The sequence below is a fragment of the Agelaius tricolor genome, unplaced genomic scaffold, assembly GCF_023055355.1.
Source record: "Agelaius tricolor isolate 1412-34295 unplaced genomic scaffold, bAgeTri1.0.p SCAF_14, whole genome shotgun sequence".
Classification (NCBI taxonomy): Eukaryota; Metazoa; Chordata; class Aves; order Passeriformes; family Icteridae; genus Agelaius; species Agelaius tricolor.
The window spans coordinates 6,797,020-6,821,505 of NW_027269274.1; the positions used below are offsets into that span (position 1 = coordinate 6,797,020).

Below are 24,486 nucleotides of genomic sequence, written 5' to 3' on the forward strand. Positions count from 1 at the left end.
CTGTGGTTTGGAGAAATCCAAAGGGGTTATAACATGCCACTTTGAATTTCTGAATACAAGGGATTTTTTAGGATTTCTATCTTTATTGTGTCTCAGTATTAGGAGCAGCTGGTTATGGGCAGAAATTTCCAATTAAACAAAAGATGGGGCTCTACTTCAGCCTTGCTGTGGCTTTTTTGTATGGCTCTGGCATGCCAACATCTGAGAACCTTGCATGTGCTGTAAGAACTTAATTCCCTCTTGTTGTCAACACAGTTGCTCTGGTTGAGTCCCTTAAAAAGTTATGAAAATCTCATCTGAGCTAAAATTAGCAGCATGAAGGTTCAGGGGACCATTTTTCTCTAAGGCAGCCGTTAGAGCTTGGACCTGAAGAGCTTTGCAGTGGTGTGAAACTTGTAGCTGTCACAGGGAATTTATCCAGGGGCTAGAATATGTGTTAATCCTTCTTCTGGATATTTTGAAAGACCTGTTGCAAGGGCTCGAGTTATAAAACCTTCAAGTTTCATCAGTTGCTGTTCAGGTCACAAAGTGAGGAAAGGAGAACGGAGATGAACCTACACTGAACATGCATTTACACCTTACATAAAGATTTTCACCATTCTGGTGAGGCAGAAAGTACATTATCTGGGCCAGGCATCCCTGGGGGACGTGTGTCTCACTTGTGCCTGTGTGTCAGGGTCATTGTATCATCTTGTCCTTTCTTGAGCCTCCTGAGTTCAGCAAACTGTTTCACTCCTCGAGAGACTGAAGGCTTGCATGGGGCAAGGAAGGAGTAAAACAAACCAAAGCGACCCAAACCTGTGTAGTAGTGGGAAGCAGACAAGCTGATTTACAACCTGGTAGAGGAAGGACAAAAGGCCCATGAAGAGCTCTTCCTTGCTGGTAGATCCTGGGAGCAGAGCAGCATGGATGGAAGGTGAGGGCCCTGAGGAGAAGCTGTTCCTGGTGTACCCTGCTCCCAGGAGCTGCAGCTGCCTCTCATTCTGCCCGCTTACACATGTGCACGCTGGAGTATTTTACCCAAAAGCTGCCTTTCAGCACGTTTTGAAAAGCTCTCCAGTTTCACTTTGAGGTAGGGTAAGTCCATCACCTCCCCGGTGAACTCTCTCAGTATCTAAATAGCCCGGCAGTTAGCGGCTCTTATTTCAAGGCTGGAGCTGTCTAAATCCAGCCTCCAGGCATCGGACTGTGCCGAATGCTTCCCAGCTGCTGGATGGAGCAGCAGTCCTGCTCACGGAATGCTTTGCTTTTTCTGCCTGTGATGCCAATGCTGCGTGACTTGGGGGCAGCTGGAGTGGGGTAGGAGGTCCTGGAGCTGCTCCCCTGCCCTGGAACAGAGTGGATGAAGTGTGAGCACATCCCATGCTGCAGAAGAGCCCACGGCAAAACTGTGTGTCTGGACATTTGCTCCATTTCTGTATCCTGGGGTGTTACCCTGATCGTGGTGAGCCAATGGAAGCTGTCTAAATTACTTAATCCTTGAACAATCTTATTACCAGGGAAGGAATCAGCTACTCTTGGTGGGTCACAGAAACAAAACCAATTGCCTGACATGGTTTGCTCGATTCTGAAATTTGAAGAATATGTGTGGAGGTCAGCAGAGGTGAGAGGCAGGGGAGGAGCAGGGAGTGGAAAAGGAAACTGAAAAACCCTGGACTACCCAACAGAAACTTCTCCTGGAGCTTTATTCCAGTGTGCAATTACAGCTTTTCTGAGTTGCAGTGTTACACAAGTGTGCTACCCCGTGCCTTAGAAATCCAAGAGCATGTTATGTGGGATGCCCAGGGGAATGATCAGTGATGATCAATGCAGAAGATGATCATTATCATTCCTGGTCCTCCAGGGGACCTTGAGCCCTGCATGGACCTCGCAGCATAGACCGCTCTTGATGCTGTTGAAAGCACTGATCTGGCTCTTTTTAATCCAAATTCAATTTCTGCTTTAAAAAAAAAAAAAAAAAGAAAAACCATGTCATAGGCTTTCACAAGTCTAAAACGTGCGGAAGTAGAGCCTTCATTCAAACATTCCTCTTTGATGGCAGCAGGAAGCGGCGCTTCCGAGGGATCTCTTGCAGGGAGAGCTGCTCCAGAGGCTTGGCAGGGTGGATGTCGTTCTGACTGGGAGCAGCAGCGCTCTGACGCCTCAGCTGCCGTGGGAGAGGAGCGTGCGGAAAGCCGCAGAGCGTGCCAGAGCAAATAGCACTTAGAAAAATGATTTTTCCTTTGTTCCCTGCCTTTGTCCCTCTGCCTTAGGAGCGGGTTTCCAAGAGCAGGCGCGCAGCGTTGCGGGATGCCGGACTGCCCGGCGCCAGGAGTGCATCTGCCCCCACTGCTGTGTGATGGACACTCAGTCTGGGAGGGACACAGGCCTGCTCCCAGCTGGGGCTCTGGGCTCTCAGGGGACACTCTGCATCCCTCCAGGGTGCCTGCCTGCCTGCCTGCATCCCCACGCTTGGCAGAGCCAGCCAGCAGTTCCCACTCTTCAGAGAATCTGGCCCTGCTGTAAGGATTGTTTTGCTTCAAAAAAATAAATCAGTGCTTTGTATCCTAATGGCCTTGGAAAAGGAGGACGTGCCAGACTCAGGCCAAAGCACACTGAACCCGTTTTCCAGGCTCACACGTGCTGTCATCTGTGGAGCTCGTGTGTGAGTCAACGTGTACAAACACTTGCAGTGTTTCACAGACATATTGGGAAGGTTATTTGCATGTGGTTTGTTTGGGATTTTTTCCCCTTGCTTTTCCAAGGGAGGCCAGCAGAAATGAGAGACATACAAAAGCATCAGGTTTGTTTCTCTGTCAATTTTAAGTGCTCAGTGTAAAGGGTCATTAAAGCCTGGCGTGTGCTCTTCAGAAGCTGGCACTGGGGAGGAGCAGGCAAGCCACAGGAGCAGCCCTGCTCGCCCAGGCCAGCACAGGCTTGTCAGAGCCACTGTTTGCCTTCCTCCCTCAGCAGCCAAGTCCCGTGGGAGTTTGCACGCAGCAGTGAGCCAGGAGAAGGGGCCACAATGAAGCACACACACATCAATGTGCCACCAGCTCCCTGTGCTGCCACGGGACATCCCAGGCTGTCATGGAATGGGCTGCCAGGGCTGTGGTACCCTGGCACGTTCCCAGGGGAAATGATGCTCTGCTGGACATGGTGGGGACACTGGGGAATGCTGTATTTTCAACAACTCCACTGTGTGTGATGCTTTACTGCACTGTGCCTGAGTGCTGGCTGACTCACCAAGGTCCCCTTCTTGGGGACATCCGCGCTCAGGCACCCTACTGTGCACAGGCCAGCACGTCCTGCCCTCACAGGGCTCTTTGCAAAAGCCTTGCAGTTGCTTTTGCAGTTGGTTTGGTTTCAGGAGAGCCAGGCAGGATTGCCCAGCTGGAGCTGTGAGGGCTGAGCAAGTCAGCACCCGTGCCAGGACACCGTGAGCTCCTTTGTAGTCCATCCCAGCCATCGAGTCATCCCAAACAGCCCGGTTTGGTGGGTGCTTTGGGAGGGGGGTTGTGCTCAGGGCGAGTACAACCAAATGCTACTTCCCAACAGCAATTTGTGGCGTAAGAAATATGATATTTCCCCTCCACCTCCTTTAATTCATTGATCAAAGAGATCCTTCACCAATAGCTTGAATTTACAGGATGTTTGCAAACTTTTCCTTCTAGGAGGTGTAAGGCTTTGCTCACAGATACGCTCATGTGGGTTTTGTCTTTGGTCACCCTGGGACCATCAGGACAAGCTGTAGTCCTGCCTTTATTTAGCAGGGCCAGGGTAGGTTTGTAAACTGTCAAAGTTAAACTGGAAACATACTCCAAACCTAAGAAGACCACAGAGCACAAAGGCATTTGTAAACTAATGTAATTACTCTCTTCAGTGCCTTTGAATAAAGTTGGCTCCAGTTTAAAGGCTTTTTCCTACCCTGTTTTTACATTATGTTCTTTCCTTTCTCCTGGTTTGTGACTTTTTTAATTTCTACCTTCCCCTCCTCCCTTTTAGCATCAAGCAGCTGTTAATTTCCAAAATGTATGTCGGTTTTTGTTAGCAAAACTTGGTGTTTGGACATTTTCCTTATAAAGGTGAGAATAACACCTTGAGAATCTGTTGTGCCAGGTTCTGGTAGCATGGAGCCTGTCCAAGTGGGACTTCCCTGGGGCAGGATGAAGCTTGCCCAGCCCCCCAGTATCCCTTGGCACCCAGCACCCACAGCTGTCCCTGTGTCCAGTGCACTGGCCAGACCATGCTCATGGCATCTGCAACCTTGAGATGTTGTGTGAAGCTTTATTTTAACTCGGTGTGATGTTTTCCAGTCTCTTTTGGGATTTCTCTCATGCAGATGTGAGCAGAAGTCAGAGTGAAGTGAGACAAGTGGGAAAACTGAGGATAAAAGCTAGTCCAGCCCCACAAGGGCCTCCTGTGTTTTAATGATGTTTGTTGGGATAACCATGGGCAGAACAGATCTGTTGTGAGGGGAAATAGGAGGATGCAGAGCTGCTGGGTTGTACAGCAGAAGTATTTAATAATAAAACAGTTACAGATACTGCATGGTTTAGAGAGGAAATGTTATCTCTCTGGGGTCATTGCCCACACTGTTATCCTTATCTGGGTGCAACTCCTGTTGCAGAGCCCGTAAGGGCAGTGAGGAGCCATCAGCAGGCACATGGGGGGTCTGGCCCTGGCCCTGCAAAGCTCACCAGCTACAAGGCTTGTGCATGCTGCAACACAGAACTGGATGGAGGAGGAGTTACTTGAGCATAAAACAGTGACCTTTTGTACAAAAGCAAAGTGCAGAGTGAGCAGTTTTAGTTTTCCGGCAAGTTAACACTTTCTGCAGGCTTTTTCCCTGAAAAGCCAGGTTGATCTAAGAATCCCCTTTTCCTTCTCTATTTTTGAGCATCACAGAGGCCTGTGCCAGCCCAGCTGCTCCCATGCCAGGTCAGCAATGCTGTCAGCAGCCAGCTGGGCACAGAGGCAGGAACACTGGCAGCCTGTGACCCTGTCCCTCCCTTGGGTCTCCCATCCAAGGAGCTGGGTTCATGCCATGGGAACAGGTGATGGATGAGAGAGTGTAATATGCACAGGCATGGCCTAATGTCAGCCTGGGCAAGGGGTGGCCTTCTGCTCTTCATCTGCCCCCGGGTGGATCTCTTGGGATAGAAGTGATGTCCCGGGTGAAAGGATCTGTGCGTCCCTTTGCTTCAAGTTTTTCCCCAGAAGAGGATGGTGGCTGCAGAAGGGAATGGTGGCTCCAGAAGGGGATGGTGGCTGCAGAAAGCTGTTGGCAGGCATAAGGATTTTCTCCCTATGAGATGTTCCACAGGTACTGGACAAGGATTGGCAGCTGCCTCTGCTCCATCCTCTCCATGAGCACTCCTCTAGAAGGTCCCTGTGGCTGATGCAGATCCAAAGCAAACCCTTTCAGGTTATTTCAGGCAACAGAACACAGGTTGGAGCCTGTTGTATTTATTTTGTTTTGCTTCTCAAACCAAATTGCCCATCCCTGCCAAGCTATGTTGCTGGTGTGATGGGAACCAGTTCCTGCAGTCCTGCTGGGAGTAAATGGAAAACTTCCCAGCGGAAGCAGGAGCAGAGCTGGGCACGTACATCCTGCTGGATTGTGCTCCAGGAATGCAGCACCCAGGCAGCTGAAGGAAGAGCTCCCATCCTTGTTTTTTGCCCGGGGTGAGCGTCTTGGGGCTCGTTGCTGTAGTAGTTTGGCAGCTCTTCAAAAAAAAAGTAATTTATGGTCTCCACCAACTTCAAGGATTGGGTGGGCAAAAAAAACTTCATTGCAAGAAATCAAAACACAAGCTAACCAATGTGAGCACAGGGCACAGTGAACAGCCTCTCTGCACGTGGGGGATTTGGCAGCAGAAGCCACAGGGGTGTGTGCTGGCTGGGCACACACAGCGTGGCCATGTGGGAGCCTGGCAGCCCAGAAAGGGTCTGCTGTGGCAGCTGGGGCATTGCTGGGGGATTTTCAACTGCAAACTCTGCTGCAGACTTGCTGCATGAACTTAGGGAGCTCATTTAACACCATGATGCTGCAATTAGGCCTTTGCAATGTGTATATTTGCTACCTTGGATAGCACGTCATAAGAATTTTAGTGTTTTTAATGTGCTTTGATGTTCCTGGATGAAGGATGCTCTATAAATGCAAAGTAAGTATTCTAATGTATGTAGTTTGTTTTCTTTTTAACATAACAAAATACTTTGCAGCCATTCTTTCTTTGACAGTTTCCATAGCTGGTGGGTCTGTTTCTGCTGTGCCTTAGCAAAACAAATTTAGGGTTTTGCAGTGGAATATGCTCAGCATGTTCCTCAGCTTTACGACACAAGCAGTTCCCTTGTCATCAGCACTGCAGACCTGCGTGTGGAAATCTGCTAAAATCTCCCTTTCTGGAAAACCTGATGATAGGGAAAGGTGGATGGTGACATCGGTTTGGGAGGAACCATAAATTGAGAAAACCACTGGAGCAGCTCTTGCTCTCAGGTAGTTCTGAATGAGAGCAGGGAGTGAGATGAATGCAGAGCAATTATTCTTGAATAAAGCTAGGTTTGGATAGTTATTCTGGAATAAAAGGATATTTCTTTCTGCAGAAGATAATTGCATGTGAGCCACCCCCATCAGCCTGTGAGCCCATGGGTGAGCTCCCCTGCCAGCCAGTCCTGTGTGACCAGCCCATGTCCCCCTTCCTCCCAGTGACACACAGCACCCTGTCATTTGCAGATGCTGTGGGGCTGTGCAGGCAGAGGGGGCTTCTCTGGAGAGAGCTGGCCTAGGTGGTGCTTTCTAGGCCAAAGTCCAAAGCATACAGTGAGGGAAAAAGCTGATCAGAAACCATGGCAAAGGAAGTGTTATTTGGGAAAAGCCCTGTGAAAGCTGCAGGCAGTGCAGCCACTCCAAAATGAATTGCTGATAGCTGAGGGAGCATCTCAGGGCTAATCCCACCATGGCAAAGGCAGAAAGCTGTGTGCACTGGGAGAATAGCCTGCATCTCTCCAGCCAGGAGCAGATTTAGGGAAGCCAGCCAGCCTTCTGCTTCTGCCCAACCATCCAGAGACATCTGGGGCTGCAGCAAATCCCAGTCCCAGCTGAGCTTACCTTTACCTTCTCCTGGTTCTTCCCAAGCTGTTCAACATCACTGTGGCCATTTCAGAGTGGCTCCTCAGCCAGCAAGTCCCCTCCCGGTGCTGGCCCGGCCCTTGAGTGCACATCCCAGGTGTGGCAGTCGGAGCAGAGATGCTGGGGTTCAGGGTGTGCTTCCTCTCCGGGCTGCACTGCGCTCCCAGCGTCGGGCACGCCGTTCCTCAGCCTTTTTAATAGCTGATTTTAATTACACGCTCTGAGACGAAAGAGAAAAACTGAGCCTTCCAACAGATTTTATCTGCTGTTTATTTCCACAAATTGCTGCAGAAAAAAGCCCGGAGGGGTTTGATGGAGGTGGAGGCTGAGATAGCCAGCAACACGGAGACTGCTGGGGCGCAGCCTTCTTAACCTCCCTGCCGAGGCAGGTGCCGACACATCCCCGCAGCCGGCGCAATGCTCACGCTATGGAGGCTGACAGAGCAAACGGTAACGTGCCCACCTCGCCGGGGCTGCCACCCCTCTGCCTTGGAGGACAAAAGAAAACAAACCCAGAGCAGCTCCTGGCAGCGTTTCCTTGCTCAGAATCTTGGGGAAGACCCAGCACTTGCTGCCTCAGGGGGTGGCTGCTGGCCGGGCACAGGGGCATGGGCTCGGCCAGGGAACTCCACTGACAGGAGCCCCCTCTTTTGTTCCCTAGGTGCACCAGTACTACAGCTGCCTGCCCGAGGACAAGGTTCCCTATGTCAACAGCCCGGGAGAAAAATCTCGCATAAAGCAACTTCTTCACCAGCTGCCACCACATGACAATGAGGTCAGTATCCAGAAAATGTGCTTGGACATCAGCAGGGCTGCGGGTGGGGAGTGGGTGCTCCTCCTGGGGCTGCTTGTGGGAAGCGTGGCTTTCCTTTCTCAACTCCTTTTGCTTTTCAGAGGGATATTCTTGAATTTCAGTCATGTTGTTGTTTAAGTTGCTGTATTTGCTTCCTGCTTTGATTGTTGGAGGTGGGGAGTTGTTTGTTTCAAAAGTTAAATTTTTTTTAAATCATCTTTCTTCAGTTGTCTGAAAGAAAAGCATTTCCTCAGCCCTTGGAGGCCAAGGCTCCGTTAAAAGTGGCTTGGAATGCTGTTGAGATTATCTAGAGACAGATCCAAAGTTGCAAAAGCCTTTTCCCAGGTGCTGCTTCCGACTCACCTTGGAGTGGGAGTGAGTGTGCTAAGGAGGGGCTTTCTGGGCTGAGCCTCATGAGCTGGGAGAGCCTGCAAGGCCACAGGTTGAGTCAAAACCAGTCAGAGCAAAATAAACCTTCTTACGTCTCGCAGGAATGATGTGAGGCAGCAAAAAGGGTCTGGTCTTTGACGTCCTGATCTCACCAGTGAGAACACTGGCTTTTGGTAACCCGCAAAATTTCCCTGTGTAAACAAAAAATATTATTTTCATGCTACTTTCTGAAGAAGCAGCTCTGGGAAATACATGCAGGTAACTTGTTTGATCTCAGTCAGATTTTAACAACTTTGCCTGCGTGTGGCTGGGTGCCATGGGCACAGCACTGTCAGCATGGGGGGAGCTCCAGGCACAAAGAAGGGATTTCTTCCTGTACACCCTTGGGTCCCAACCTGCCTGCCTGCTTCCCTGGCAGCTGCTGGAAACCCACAGCCTCTGACAGCCAAAAAACATAAGAATAAATACACACAAATGCTGCTACTGCAGCCTGTTTTCCTGCAAGTTGGACTTGCAGGTCTGTGTGTATTTTCTGCAAATTGGCAGATTTTGCATCCAGTTTCCCTTCGTGCTCAGTTTTGCTCCTTTTAACATTATGTTGCTGGTTGCTCATGTGAATAACACTGCTCAGCTCCGTGAGCCTGCTCTCCCAAATAACGGAGGGTGGATTGGGCACTGGTGCCACATTTGACCTCCCTGGCTCTTCAGTTGTATTCCCCATTGAAATGCAACCAGCCAAGAGCTAAGCCTGCAGGATGGAAATAGCCAGGAAAACCTCAGAGTTTTATAAGCTTCAGGGAAATTGCATCATTCATTGTTTATATCCTTTTATTTTACTTATTTCCTTATTACCTTGCAATGCAGAGGTTTTGCAAATGAGCAGGCTTGATCCTGTGCTGGAAAAATAGTTCACAAGTCACTGGAACTCTGTGTTTTGTGCAAAGAAAAGGGTCTGTGCTCTAGAAATGCTAGTGGAATATTATGAAGACCTCTGCCACAGGAGGCTGATGGAGAAAGCAGGAAAACCCATCAGTCCAGTTGCTGGTCTGGGTGGGTCTCTGAGAACCCAACTTTTAAGACTTTTCTACAAATTGAGTGCTCAAAGAGCAACAATCCTCCTGCCCTTTTTTCTCATCTCAACCTCTTGAAATTCTGACCAAACCCCAGCTACCTGAAGCCCATTGTTTCTCCAGCCTCCCCACAGCCAAGGGCAGAGGTTTTGCAGTGCCCATGGAATGGTGCCTCACTGAGTGGCGAGCCAGGGACACCCCAGGCACTGAGCATCATTTGTGTTTTTTAGGTTCGCTATTGCAACTCATTGGATGAGGAGGAGAAGAGGGAGCTCAAACTCTTCAGCAACCAGAGGAAGAGGGAAAATTTAGGGAGAGGCAATGTTCGGCCATTCCCTGTAACCATGACAGGAGCCATCTGTGAGCAGGTGGGTAGTGGCTGATGAGCTGGTACCTGCATCACCAAGTTAAGTGAAATATGTCTCCTCTGAAGACAGGCTGAGAGAGCTGGGGCTGTTCACCCTGGAAAAGAGAAGGTTCTGGGGTGCTTTAAAAACCTCTCTAGTACCTAAAGGGACTACATGAGAGCTGAACAGGGACTTTTTACAAGGGCATATATTGATAGAGGGGATGGCTTTAAACTGACAGAGGGCATGTTTAGTTTAGATATTAGAAAGAAATCCTTTCCTTGAGAGTGTTGAGGCACTGGCACAGGTTGCCTAGGGAAGTTGAGGCTACTTCATCCCTGGGAGTGTTCAGGCCAGATTAGATGAGGCTTTGAGGAACCTGGTGTGGTGGAAAGTGTCCCTGCCTATGGCAGGAGGATTGGAACTGGTTGATCTTCAGGTTCCTTCCAAGTCACACCATTCCATGATTTAATGACACTCACGAAACAAGCACCTGCCTGTGGCCCTGCCAGGTGTGAGTGCTGGGGTCTGTCAGGGCACCTTTCATGATACTTGACATGAAGTTGTGAATTCATCTCCTGGCATTATGCAGGGCAGTGACTGTGAGAGCACCTGTTGGTGATGGGTGGCAGTGGGGTCACCCACACTCCTCCATTAATCCCTGGCTTTTCTGACAGTGCGGTGGCCAGATCAATGGAGGGGACATGGCTGTCTTCGCCTCACGAGCGGGACACGGTGTCTGCTGGCATCCTCCCTGCTTCATCTGCAGTGTCTGCAACGAGCTGCTGGTTGACCTGATCTACTTCTACCAGGATGGGAAGATCTACTGTGGCAGGCACCACGCCGAATGCCTCAAGCCCCGCTGTGCTGCATGTGATGAGGTAAGAGACAGCATCTGCCATGAGCGCTGCTGCCCGCTCAGGTGGCACAGAAGGGTTGGGTGGCATCTCCCCTCCATCCCTGGCTTTTTCATGGAGGCATACACACCAAACTGATGGCATGGCTTTGCCAAGGGTTCGAGCAAGCTTTTCCTGAGGTTTCAAATATTCTTAGTTTCAGTCTGCCTAGAACTGTTATGAGTTAGGGCCTCATCTACACACAGGAAGCTGGGGGGTTTCCATGACTGTTTCCAGTAGAAGCACAGCCCCCTCTCTTTGTGATTTTAGCCCAGCTGGGTGTGGTGATCTTCCCTTCTCCTCCATTTCCCCTGAAGAAGCCCCTGGTGGGATGAGTGCTGTATTTCTTACAAGTCAGTCATGTCTGAGTACACACCGAGCTGAAATAGGCTTTGAGAGAGGCGATTAACAGGCTACAGGAAGCTGAACAAATAGAATACAAAACTGAGATAGAAAACCATACAGAGTCGCCTCTGAGCACTTCTCAAGTGTCAATCTCTGTTTAAAAGGCTGGTGAAGGAAATTGCTCTGGTTTTTAAAGTTATGAAAACCATAGTGTGGAAAACCGTATGTTCTATAAAATACCACGTCCCATCCTTGTAAGCATGTAATAGTAAATATCCAAGGCTATATGCACTTCAAGTATAAAGAGCATTGATGTATGTGTCCAATTAAATTTGTAGTGTTACCAATGAAAGACAACCCTAACCATTCAACTGGTTCTATTTTTTTGTAGCTTAGGCTGGGTAATTTTTTTTTTCATGTATTTTTTATCCCTGCAAATTCTCATTTAATTCTTTCATTCAGCTCATTTTTCAGCATGTTTTTCTTCCCCTAAAACATCAAGTACTAATTGTGAGAAACAGTAATTCAGGGGTAGGAGGATCTGCACGGGAAAAGCTTTTGGTGTACCCTGTGCCAGCACAGAGAAACAGGGAGCAGATCTGGGGCTGCTGGCTCCCTTGGCTTTGGAAGTTGAGAATGGGTGGGGATGAGAAGCCACAGCAAGAAAGCATCTGCTGAAGACATTTTATATGACTGCTTCTCCAACTCATCCTTAACAGTACTCTGTGCCTCAGTTTCCCCACTGGTACAATGACTGCAATCACCTTTAGAGACACCCAGGCTGGGGTAGCAGCAAGATGAGGAGCCAAGGTACCTCCATCATTTCTCCCCTGGAGACCTGCCACTTTTCTTTGTGTTTTTGCTCATCCTTTGTGGTCAGGTCCCTGTTTCAGAGATGAGTAAATGTGTTCCAGTAAGCAGCTGCTCTGTTCTTCAGAAGTCCAGCAGATCGATAGGTTGTATATAAGTGTGTTTATTACCCTGATCGACCCCTCTGTTTGATGGGTGAGCTCAAGAGCACATCACTGCAGCTCTGCCTTAACACTTTGTAGTCTGGGCACTAACACGCTTCGGAGGAATTTGCATTTTAATGGATTTTCCTGAGAAATGATGGGTGCCCCTGCCGCAAACCAAACTATGGGAGTTTCCCACGCAGGACTGGAGGAGTAAGCTGTAAAATTTAGAGGGTGCATCAACAAAGAGGCCCAGCTGTCATGCAGGGCAGGAGACACAAAGGTTGGTGTCTGCATCCCAGGTCCCTTTTCTGACCATCTCCTCTCCACGCTTGTGTTTCCTCCCCAGATCATTTTTGCTGATGAGTGCACCGAGGCCGAGGGGCGGCACTGGCACATGAAGCATTTCTGCTGCTTCGAGTGCGAGACGGTGCTGGGCGGGCAGCGCTACATCATGAAGGATGGGAGGCCCTACTGCTGCAGCTGCTTCGAGTCCCTGTACGCCGAGTACTGCGACACCTGCGCCCAGCACATCGGTACGGGCGGGGGGCACAGCCCACGGGGCTCACAGGAGCTTTTGGATTACATCCTTGACAGCACCGTGGGGCTGTGGGCAGGACTGTGTCACTCTTGTGCACAATAACACAGGATAACACAGGAACAGGCAGGAGGCAGTGTTGTAGAAAGTGCAGAAAAGGCTTAATTCAAGAGAACCATGCGGTTTTTATAGTGATACGATAGATTCTATTGGATTGGCTAAGTAACAAAAACATCTTCCTCATGCACCATCCTTGAGAAGAGCAGAAAGACGAAGTAGAAGAACACCACCTGCAGATTGTTTATGCTTAACCAGTTATCACATCCTTACAACTCCCTAAAAATTCTCACAAGCTGCTGTGGGAAACGCTTGCCATTTCTCTCTCTCTGTCCCATGGCATCCACAGGACTGTGCATGGCTGGGGCAACCAAATGTGCTTGTGCCTCTCTCTCATCCCACCAAGGAGGTAACATGGTGATTTATTTGGTTAAACCACTGTTTATCCCTTTCTGTATTCAGAGAGGGGAGGGTTATCAGAGGGCAACTTCAGGAGCAATGGCAGCTAGTGAAAGCTTTCTCTGGCATAATAAAATTTCACTGGCACGTTTTTTTCCCTTTAAATCTCATTTTCCTGTAAACAGCCTGGCTCTTCAACTCAGGTTTTTCTCATCCAAGCTTGGCAAAGGATCACATGATTTGATGAGCTACTGTCAGAAAAGATGCTTGTTCATTAGGCATCATTATTGTTTCTGGGCCTTTTTCAATCAACTTGCAGATAGATGTTCTCAGAGAGAAAGAAATAATGGATCAGGGTCAATTTATGTTTCTAGAACAGTGATTTAAAATGCACTTCAGTCAAGGGGCTAGATGTCCCCAATCTGGGTGGGCTGGGAAGCCTCTTGCTGCTCTCCCCAGCTCCCTTTGCCACTTGGCTGAGCACAGTGAGCACGCAGACAGCCCTTCCTTTGTCCATGGAGGTGAGCTGTTCAAGTACTTCATATGCTGCAGAGGAAAAGAAACCAAACATTTTCCTGCTGTGCAGCAGCCAGATGGCACAGGGAGGGGAAACACAGGGAGGATGCATCTCCTGTGACCTGCAGCACATCCTTCCCACAAGCTCAGCTGCAGAAAGGTGAAGAAGCAGCTGGTAATGATTCTTGCATGGTCCCTTCTCTTGTGCTTCCCCCATCTGCTGTCCTTCACTCCAGCTAGCCTGCTGGAGCCTGCTGACTATCAGGTTTTCAGGATAAAATGTCTGGTTTGGTGCATATTTGCACATTTCTAGCAGGGGAGGGACTGCAACCATTTTGCTGCAAGTCTGTTATAGTAGTGAACTGAGCACTGTGCTGACAAGCTACCTAAATCAGGGGTAAGCATGTGATAAAGCCTTGTAAGGCTTGGGTTGGGTAGGTGAGGATGGAGTATGGAGGCTGCACTCCTTCCTCTGCAAGATGGCTTTGGGCAGTGGAAAAGGAGCTGATAAAATCCCACCCACCATCTTGTCTCTCTTCTGCTCACAAGTGTAGCACTCCCAACTGTATAAAAGCATTTTGCTCACTATAAGGGGAGGAAAATACTGATTATACTAAACCTAATTTAGCTTGGAACAAACCAGACCATTAACATAGTGTTCATTTATGAGTTACCTGGCAGCATTTGGCCCCACAGCAGGTGAGCAGGCACGTGCTGTGCACATGTGGTGCAGCACCCGCCGTGCCAGCCAGCCCACACTGTGCGTGGCAGTTCCTCAGGGAACAGGGGCAGCAGGGGCTTTGGCCAGGAACAGCAGCTTAAACAAGTGTGTAAATGTTGTAACTGAAACCTCTGGAGCTTTGCTCACGGCTCTGACTGAGAGCACTGTGCAGATGTTGCTCCCTGGGGTTTGGCTGGAGGGAGACAGACTGTCTGTGTCAATTCCTTTACTGAACCCAAGGGGGGCCTGGTGAAGCAACCCAGGAAATGTGGCTGGGTGCAAGGCAAGGGTGTGTGCTCGACCCCTGGGGCCAGCTCTTTTGAAGCCAAAATAAAGTTAGGATGGGACCACAGTAGCAGCAAGGGACAGGGGTGTCATCTGCTCTGTTACATACTTAACCAAGGCAGAACAAATTCCTCATTATGGTTTAGCTGGAGGCTTTTTTTTTTTTTTTTTTTTTTTTAATAAGCAGCATATTGCTTTTACTTCAAGGACTTTATGGAGAACTTCTTGCATTCCTTTGCTTTATGATCGGAAATATCCCCATTTAATAGAAAATAGCTTGAGGCATGGTTCTGCTGCCTTTCCCAACACTGAGTAATTCCCAAGCAAAGGCCTGGAATTAGAATTGGGAGGAATTAAAAATGGGATTAACTTCATGCATCAGAGAAACCCTGAAAAAGGGCTTTCAAGAGCAAGGCTGAGTGCATGTCACTCATAGGGGACCATAGAGTCATAGGATAATTTGGGTTGGAATGAACCTTAAAGGTCATCTCATTCCAGCCACCCACCATCAGCAGGGACACTTTCCACCGGGCCAGATTGCTCAGAAGCCCATCCAGCCCTTTCTTGATGCAGGTGTTGAGTGCAGTGCTAGATGACCCTGACACTGTGATCTTCTCCCAAGGCATTGACCAGGGCCAGATGACGTACGACGGCCAGCACTGGCACGCCACCGAGACCTGCTTCTGCTGCGCCCAGTGCAAGAAGTCACTGCTGGGACGGCCCTTCCTGCCCAAGCAGGGGCAGATCTTCTGCTCCAGGGCCTGCAGCATTGGCGATGACCCCAACGGCTCCGACTCCTCCGACTCGGCTTTCCAGAGCGCACGGGCCAAGGAGTCGCGGCGCAGCGCCAAGATCGGCAAGAACAAGGGGAAGGGCGAGGAGGGGGCACGCAGCCCCTGCAACCAGCTGCAGGTCACCTCCAACCGCCTCTCCACCGACGTGGACCCGCTGTCCCTGCAGATGGATCTGCTGAGCCTGGCCAGCCAGACACCCAGCCTCAACAGGGACCACCTGTGGAGGAGCCGGGATGAGCTCTATCACTACGGGGGCAAAATGGAGCAAAGCCAGTCTCAAACCCCCTTGCAGCTTCTCAGCCAGTGCAACATAAGAACCTCCTATAACCCCACCCAGGTCCCAGGCTCGCAGTCAGATTTATGGGCAAAACACTTCAGCAACCAAAAGAGGAGCTCCTCGTTGGCCATGAAGAGCCACGGTGGCAGCTTCATCCAGGACTGCAGAGAGGACTACTACTCAGGGAGGCTCCGCTCGCAGGAGAGCTACAGTGACATGTCCAACCAGAGCTTCCCAGAGACCAGAGGAAGTGTCAAAGTCCCCAAGTATGAAGAGGAAGAGGAGGGTGGGATGCCAGCATCGCAGTGCCGCACCCGTCACCCCATCAATGCCCTCAAGTTCACAGAGGACCTGACGCCCACCGAGCAGACTCCCCGGGGCTCCATGGAGTCCCTGGCACTGTCCAATGCCACAGGTATGTCACCCCAATGCCACAGGTATGTCACCCCTACTCCTGCCACCCTGAGACCACCCCGGCACGCCCTCCATGCAATTGAATCCCTTGTGTCCTGGTGTCTTCCCAGGATGAGGGTAACCAAGCCTGGCGACCACTGCTCAGTGACACAGCCTTGTCTGCCAGGTCCTGACAAGCCTTGACAGTTCCTCTCCATTTGCTTGCTTGTTTACCAAATGCAGTGCTTTATGGATGTCTGGCCTTTCTGTGCAGCTCAAAACAAATGTTTTCAAACCCTTTAATCCTCCCTTTTGTGAAGAGAGGGGGAAAATCAAGGCCAACTGCTAACGCAGAGGCAGATTCCAGCTTTCAGCACTTGAAGGAGTGCTGTCAGCTGCCCTTGCAGGCTAAAAATATTTCTGAATGCCTTGAAATAGGCCCAGTTAACCCCTTTTGAATGTTATGCAGTCCTCAAGCATGTGACTAGTTAAAAGAAATTCCTCCCCCTCTCTGCACAGCTCTTTAATTCCTCTTCCCCAACCCCTTGGTAGAAACTGCAGGGAAAAGCCAGGCAAGATGCTTGTCCCATCAGGCTGAGCTTGTTTCTCACGAGCACATCCCAGGGTCATATTTCTCAGTCCTCTCACCCTAAACATGTTTGGGTTTCACTCGTGGCTGCAGGGATGGGTGTGTGTGCATAGGCTCTGGTCTGCAGCTGGGGCTGGGCAGGCTCTGTCCTCCTGCAGCCTGCTCTGCTTCGCTCGCCCACCACAGCTCCCACGTCCCTCAGCACAGAGCTACTCAGAAAAGAGAATACTGAGCCTGCTTTGCTCTGGTTTTTTCACCAGAGAAGCTGCCTTGCTTTTTCTTTGCAGCTTCTCTGGCTTTTCTCTGTTCCAGCCAATCATTGCTTGGATTTGGGCAGGTCTTGCATCTGAACCCCTACAAAATGGAGCCCTTCTGCCTTGTTGCTGGCAGGGAGTGGCCTGTGGGGTGTTTGTGCCTGGTCCTGAGGATCCCCCACAGATTGCTGGCAATGGGTGGTGAGGATTGCCAAGCCCACAGAGAGCTGAGCCCCCCTGAATCCCAGTTCTGGGCTCTGCCCTGCCTGGATGGACAGGTTTGCTCTGCTATGCCCGTGACTCCTCATCTGGGGTTTGGTGTGTTTGTTTAGGGAAGCTGCCAGCCCCATGCCAAGATGTGAAATGATCTCTGTTTCAGCCAGGATCTCCCTATCCAGCAAGTGGAAAAACAGGGGGAGAGGAGAAGCTAATGAGCTGGGAAGGGTTTTTGCTTAAACAGTCTCAGATATACACAGAGGAAAAATAGATGTGAAATGGCGAGGGAATTGGGAATTGCTCTCCAAAACAGGGTTTTCCTAAGCAAAACTCCACATTTCCAAAGCCTTTTGTGTTCCTGAAAACTTGTGTTGTGTAAACCCCATCAGTACAAAGAGTCTTGAGCAACACCAAGCTTGGATGAGCAATCCCTGAGCAGTGGAGAGGTTGTTGCATGCTTTGGGGCTGAAGTGTAACATATTATTGGGGATATAGGTCAAGGCAAGGCCTCTGTATCAAAATGAAAATCATTCTGCCTTTCATTTTAGAAACCCCTTTTTAAAATGCTGGGAGGGATTTAAAATGCTACCTCCCAAAGGCATCTGTCCACCATACAGAGCCAGAGTCTGACTTTCCTCAGGGGCAGTGACTGCCTTCATGGCTTGCTGTGTTCCTGCTTTCTGGAGCAGATGTTCAGCGTGATGAGGCTTGCAGTGAGTGTTCATAGTTCCTCTGCAGAGTAAGGTGATAATATTTTTATTAATGTGTAAGGTTCTAATAATTTTCCTTGCTCTGGGAGCTGGCTCAGCTGAGCTAAGGGCACTGCAGCAGCAACAGGCAGCTCCCCCAGGGCCATGTCTGCAATTATGGAGGACACAATTATCATCCCATTTAATTGGCAGTGTTTTGAGGACAGGGAGATTTGGTGACCTGGATGAGGTCTGTGAGAGAGCAGGTTTTTGGTCAAGTGATGTCAGGGCACAGCACCCCCCTGCCTGGCTTTTCCCATCCCTGCACTCACTGCTGTGGCTGATCCAGCTCCCCACAGAGCTCCCCCCAGCCACAGCCTGGTGGTCTGGCTCACCCCCTATCCTCCAGTCCTGCTTTGCCAGAACCTCCCAGGCATCCACATACAAAGTCCCTTTGAGCTACCAATGCTGCAGAGTTGCCCCACCTTTCACTTTGAAATAATTAACACTGCATCCATGTCAGGTTTTATGGCATCACTGAAAACAGTCTGTTTTTTATAGGGAGCTGAAGGGCAAACAGTCCCTGACCTGGAGAGCACATGGTAAAAGCTGGTACCTCCCTGGCAGTGGGTTTTGCTGTGATGTTTCTACAACGACTTAACTGCTAATTAGCCAGAGACAGTCAGCAATGCTGATAACTCAGGGCTGTGCAGCGCTAATCCCTGCCCTGTGGCCGGAAGGCTGCCTGCCATGAGCAGATGTTGGTCCCTGTAATATTTCAGGGTCAGCCATTGTGTGGGTCAAGATCTACGTGACCCCAATCTCCTGCAAGACCCCAGGTTTCTTCCTTACCAAAGGGCTCTATTTAATCACTTTAAAGCCAATTCCCCATGGGTTAGTAAAGAGGTGAGACACGGTGTTAATCCTGGGCATGTGCCCTTACAGTGCAGGGTTACAGTGCTCTGCTCTCACCATGGGCAGTGCTGCAACAGCAGACATGTGAGTGGCAGAGGTGGCTGTGACCCTGCTTGTGCTCTGTGTTGGAGTTGGAATTAGGTGGGAGTGTCTCTGCTGTCCTCTGGTTTGTGCTTGTGTAATTGCCACAAATGCTGATGGGATTTAAGCACATCCAGTGGCAAAGGGCAGTGTCTCCTGCTGGTGGAGGGCATCTCCCCTTCCCTGTTTCTGTTTGAAAATCCCTATTCTGCCATCAGCTGAAGGCTACAACAGACTCCAATCTGCTACAGCTTCTTAGAGACTGTATCCTTCACTACATGGCCATCAGATGGAGAAGCAAAAAGGAAACAGTATTTCTCAGTCTGTTTTCTAAGACAGAGCTCATTTTTGCTGATTTTCTTTTATATTATTATTATTTATATTGTGCTTCCTTTGTCTACTTTTGGGGGTTTTGGGTTGTTGAGTTTTTTTAATGGCGGGAACAAGAACAAAACCAGTGGATCCTGTAGCAATGTTTGCTTTGTAGCTCCCTGCATTAAGCAATTGAGACAATGCTAAGATGGAATTTGTCCTGGAAGGTTTGCCCATGATGAGAAGCCTGATCCTACCAGAGGTTAATCACTTCCCAAAAGATACTTGGCCCATCAGCCCTGCTCCCTGTGTTTGTGTTTTCCTCCAGAAAGATGTTGCAGTTGCTGCCTGTGCCTGGCAGTGGAATTGGAAATCAGGAGCTGAACTCTGTTGATTCTAAGCAGTTATTTCCACAAAATGACAGCTGGTCAAATAGCCCATTTAAGAAAGTACCTGCAGGCTAAATGTTGTTGTCTGGGAACAGTCCCTTTGTGCTGCTTACAGAGAGCAGGAGCCTTTTGGAGGTAGAAGTCATCTTGAATGGTGACACTGCTGCATGCAAAAGGAGAAACAGATTTTAAGGATTCCTTGAGAAAATGAGTTTGGGTGGGGGAACATCTGTCACAAGCATAAATCCAGTTTATAAATATGTTAAACTGGTGCTGTTACAGGGTGGAATGTGATTTCATTTGTATGGCACACACTGTGCTTGTCATCATGTGTTGTGTGATGCCCAAAGGCCCCAAATAGTTTGTTTTTCCAGGACTAGACAAGTGTGATATAACCAGAAAGCAGAGAGCAGGGCTGATCCCTGCCTGTCTGAGCTGCAGAGTGACAGAACAGCATCATCTGTCTCCAGTCCTTTTTCTTCCTCTGCCTGCAGAGGAGCTAAAAGCTGCAGGGCAGGTGAGGGTAAGAACAAGCCCTTACTAAGGGCCAGGGTTGTATTTTCTGGAGAGACATTAATTAGCCCAGCCTCTCCTGCACTGGGGGCTTGGGAGCAGCTCCTGAACACCCTCAGGGGTGGCAGTGAGGGATCTGGATGCTGGTCTCCCTCCCTCTGTGCTCCTCTCTCCCCTGGGCTGGAGAGGGCAGCTGCCCCAAGTGCTCCGGCTGAGTTATGCAATGCAGAAAGTGACACATTTGGCTGTTCCTGAGTTTTTCTATGAAAAAAGGAGGCTCCCAGCTCTCCACCATGTTCTTATCACTCTCTTTCTCCCAGACACAGCCAGCACAAAACTGCTTCCAAGTTGGAAGATCAGATCCCTGGGGGGGAATTTTTGCAATTTTGAGGCACAGGTATAACATTTCCTAATCCAAAACAGATAACTTCTAAACTGATGTGAAGATAAATGTTTTCTACCCCAAAGGCCCAATGCTAAAAAACTGTCAGGAACATTTCTTTTCCCCCTCACTTCCCTTTTGCCACTCAGCACTGGGAGGTTTGGTGTGCCTGCTGTGGGGCCACCCTCTTGCATGTCTTCACCCCTTCAGTGTCACACATGGACAGTGCAGAGCAGGTGGGGTAATGAAAACCAGAGAGACAACCAAAATGGACTCTGGAGGATGTTACTGGGGCAAGCAACATCCCCAGCATGGCTTGCTGGCCATCAGCTGGGGAGGATGCAGCAGATGGGAGTGCTGGTAAAGGAGCTATAGTGGGGCTTCTGGGTTAAAATCCAACTCTTCTCCAAGCAGTAAGGGACTTCTTCCACCAAGCTGGAAAGGATTGCTTGGGTGGGAAATAACCAATGACATCCATGGGTCACACATGGGGACATACCATGGGAGGCTGGTGGGACTGTGACCCTCTTGGTGGGGGCTGTGCCTTCCCTCAAATTGTTTATTTTCCATGATTTCCAGTTACATGAAGGTTCTGCTTTATTTCTGCATGCCCTGAGGTCGTTCAGAAGTGAGACAGAGCTGAGCTATAAACAAAGCTCTGTGCAGGCTGTTTTCTCCTTAAATTTCTTTTTAGTTCTACACATTGACCTTGAAATAAACCCTGTTTGAGGAGTGGTGAGGATGCCTGATGCTGTGTGAGAGAGAAGGGGCTGGACATAAGAGACACTGTGCTGTATCCTCCTGTGTATCTATAGCTGCATTTAAACACTGGCTGTCAGGGCTGGGTGCTGGGTTTTGGTGCTGGCAGGCACCTCTGTGGTGAGAGCTGTGATGCACAGATGTGTGTGTCTGCTGTGATAAATGTTAAGGCAAGAAGCAAGCATCAGCAAAGCCCAGGTTGTTTGCAACATCCCATGTCAGGATATTTTGCATTCCCTGGCTGGTGCTCTCCTGCAGTGGGATGCTGGCTCACCCTGTGTTAGCACAGCTTCACAGGGAGCTTGATTTAATGGGGGCTGGGAGCTGCTTCCCCTCGTGGGGGCTCCACTGCCAGCCTCACACCCAGCCCACACACTCTGGGGCCTCTGTGCTGTCATTTGCTGAGTGCTTTAATAATTCATAATGCAACTTGCAGCCCCCATTTAGCACAGCACACAGTGGGACTGGAGCACTCCGAGTGCTTTGTTGTGGCAAGGTTGTAGAGGTGATGTTCTCCAGGGGTACCTTTGTGCTGTGGCTTTGCTTATTGGGGTGTTAATTCCCTTGGCAGTGTTTATGGGATAAACATGGTTCTCAGGAGGGGAGGGGACAGACTTCAGAGGGGGTGGTACAGGGTGTTCTTAGTGAGCCTGAATGTTACCCAGAAACCTGCTTGGTTTTCTTGGTGCTGCAGCAAGCTCCACTTCTATATCGAGCACCCACAGCCGAGCTGGAGCTCTCCCTTGTGCTCATTGGGAAAGCACATGTTGCCATGGCTCCAGGGTGAAATATTGAGCCTGGCAGCCCCATGCAGTGGAGAGCAGCAGCAGAAAAACCTGCTGTGTCTGTGTGTGCTGTGGTGCTGGCACCAGTCTGGCTCCAGGACAGCCACTGGCTGAAGTACCATGCTGGAGGCAGCAGTGACATCTCTTCCCCAGTGCCTGTGCCTCTGGGGCAGCCAGCAGTGGATGTGCTCAGTCTCAGAGCATCATGCAGAAGTAAATTTGGGTGGGGTCAGCATGTTATACCTGGGTTTACACCCTTGGAATGGTCTTGGTGATGTGGTAACAACCATCCCACACCATGGGCCAGAGCAGGGCTCCTGCTCCCTTGGATGACCTTGGGAAACAGAATCTCACATTTCTTCATTAGGAGAAAGTCAGGGCTGAATGGTGGGGTCTCATCTCGTGTGCTCTTCTAGACTGCAGCTCTCTGGGGTTATTAGCTGTGTGCCCAGATTAAACACTTCATTAAGCAGGAGGTGCAACAGCTGCATATAAATACTGGCAGCTCAAGAAGATGGGGCCTCATGGGTGGGTGTAGCTCTGGAATGGCAAATGACCTCAGGACACAGGGATTGGTGCCACTTTCACCATCCAGGGCAGTGTGGGACCAGGAATCTGGAAACACTCTACATGTGCCTGGGCACCCACTGCCTTTGGGTGCCAGGGAAACCCTCCAGTGCCAGAGCCTGCCCCAGTCACCTTCTGCTGTGATTAGACAGCAAGAGTTTTCTTCTCCAGTTTAAAACTTTCATTGCAGGAGTCAGCAGACCTGGAGAATAATGTGTTCCCTCCTCTTTGCAAGCATTTTTTTCTGCCTTTGAAGGTTGTTACTATATCCCCTTCAGCTTTCTCTCCTTTAGACTAAACAACCTCTGCTCTTTAAAACTTTATTCCCAGGTCATGTTTTCTAGATGAATTTTTTTTTGACAAATGGTTATTGCTATCCCCTGATCTCACTGCGGTCAGACTGGAGCACTTTTGGCTTGTTCCCACTCTGCCTCCTGAGGTCTTGTGGCTCCACAGAGAGCCATAGAGAGGGACATTTTGAGACTTTAGAAAGACTAATCTGGGCCTAGCCCTGCTCATGATGCCTTGGTATAAATGTAAAATTCAGCCTGGAGACACCTTTGTGTTCTGCAAGGATTGTAGACTGAATCCTGGACCTGTAACCTGCTGTGGGCACTATAAGAGCCATGCAGAGCTCTCAGTGCCTTCAGCTGGAAAAGCACAGCTTTGCTTCTGAGCAAGTGGAATAAATCCTTCACCTGTCACCATGAGCAGCTAAAATAAAGTTTCCCTTTCCCAGCTGCACAGCTTGCTGGGTCATTTCCAAGTGTGGCTACCAAAAAAAAGGCTTGTGCATGTGCAGCCTGCCCAGTCTACCTGGGAAGACACATTTTACCCTCAGCATAGAGCCTGTTCCACTCTGTCATATGGAGAGATGAAGCCAGTGGGTGTTGGGCTGGCTTTGCATCAGAGCCTCCTGAGCACAGGCTCCATCACACCCCAAGTTCTGTGTGCTGGCAACAGTGATGGACATGTTCAGTGCTGGATTCCTCTTACAATCAGCATTTTCTCAGCAAATCAAGATCTCAGAATGTTTGTGCTTAATTATAATCAAGCTGTCTGAATGATCAGCCAGAAACATCCCCACGACTGATTAAACCTTGCACTCTGAGCATGAGCCATTCACAGGATCCTTGTCTGAACTCACTGCCCCGTGCTGCCTTCTAAGGGGAAGAGACTAAAGCACTCATGGTTGTCTGCTGGAGGTGTGTGAGGGGCTGCAGACTCCTGTTCTGCACAAACTTAACCAGTGAAGCTCTGGCTCTGCTCGAGTACCTCGCTTACCACAGCTTGCTTTACTCTACATAAAGGAAACAGGTTTCCCTCCTGGTTGTCCTGCTTGATCTTGGCCACATCATTCCTGTCTGTGATGTGAAGGATGCAGATATGTCTTGTTTAATTTGAAAAAACTGTTTCACTCTTGCCATGTCTCCAGAGCCTGTTCCCAGACACTCATTCTGTTCTTGTTGGATGCAGGACCACAGGAGGGAGATGGCTCTGAGGGGCACTGAGACCCATAGGTACCACCTGATATGGCTGGCTCTGGGAGCAAAGCTCATGCACCCCCTGTGAGTGAGGCAAGGTCAGCCCCTTGTTGATGATGCTGCCAAAATCCAAGTGTTGCTGCCACAGCAGCATCCTGTGGTGTTGGAGCTCTATTTCTGCACAGCATTGCTGTTGCTCATTCTTATTGCAGAGCTGCACCAGCTCCCTTAATGAAGTGCTGCATAAATGTCACCGAGGGCTCATTTTCCTTGGTGTCAGCTATTGTGTGACAGATGTGATTAAGGCCACATTGGGCTGTCAACAGCCATGATTCTCATTGTGATCAGCTCTGCCGGCAGTCCCGCTGTTGCTCCGGCTTTTCAGGAATCTCTGCGTGAGTTCCCAAGTTGCTTTTCCCTCCCCAGGGGCTGCTGGGGACAGTGGCACAGGAGGGGACATGGGGAGCAGTGCCTGATGTGACAGATGCCTCCACTGGGTTCACAGGCACAAAATCACAGCTCCAGCCAGGAGGAGAAACATGGGAGTGTGGAGTGTGGGTGGGCAGCTTCAAAGGGGACGGGAAGCCCATCCACAGAGCTTTTTCCAAAGGGCACGCACTGGGTAGGGTTGGGCTTGCTCACTCAAAGTCAGTGTGACTTAGGGAG

General features: G+C 49.8%; 1 protein-coding gene across 3 annotated transcripts in view; it reads left to right on the forward strand.

Annotated features, from left to right (window-relative positions):
* Window positions 1-24,486, forward strand: part of PRICKLE2 (prickle planar cell polarity protein 2) — a 103,989-nt gene that overhangs the window by 75,151 nt on the left and 4,352 nt on the right. For all 3 annotated transcript variants that reach the window (XM_071439430.1, XM_071439431.1, XM_071439433.1), the window contains 5 exons: window positions 7,773-7,886; window positions 9,595-9,732; window positions 10,389-10,592; window positions 12,255-12,441; window positions 15,044-15,907. In XM_071439430.1, coding sequence (XP_071295531.1) covers window positions 7,773-7,886; window positions 9,595-9,732; window positions 10,389-10,592; window positions 12,255-12,441; window positions 15,044-15,907 — 1,507 coding nt within the window. The remainder of the gene's footprint in view (window positions 1-7,772; window positions 7,887-9,594; window positions 9,733-10,388; window positions 10,593-12,254; window positions 12,442-15,043; window positions 15,908-24,486) is intronic.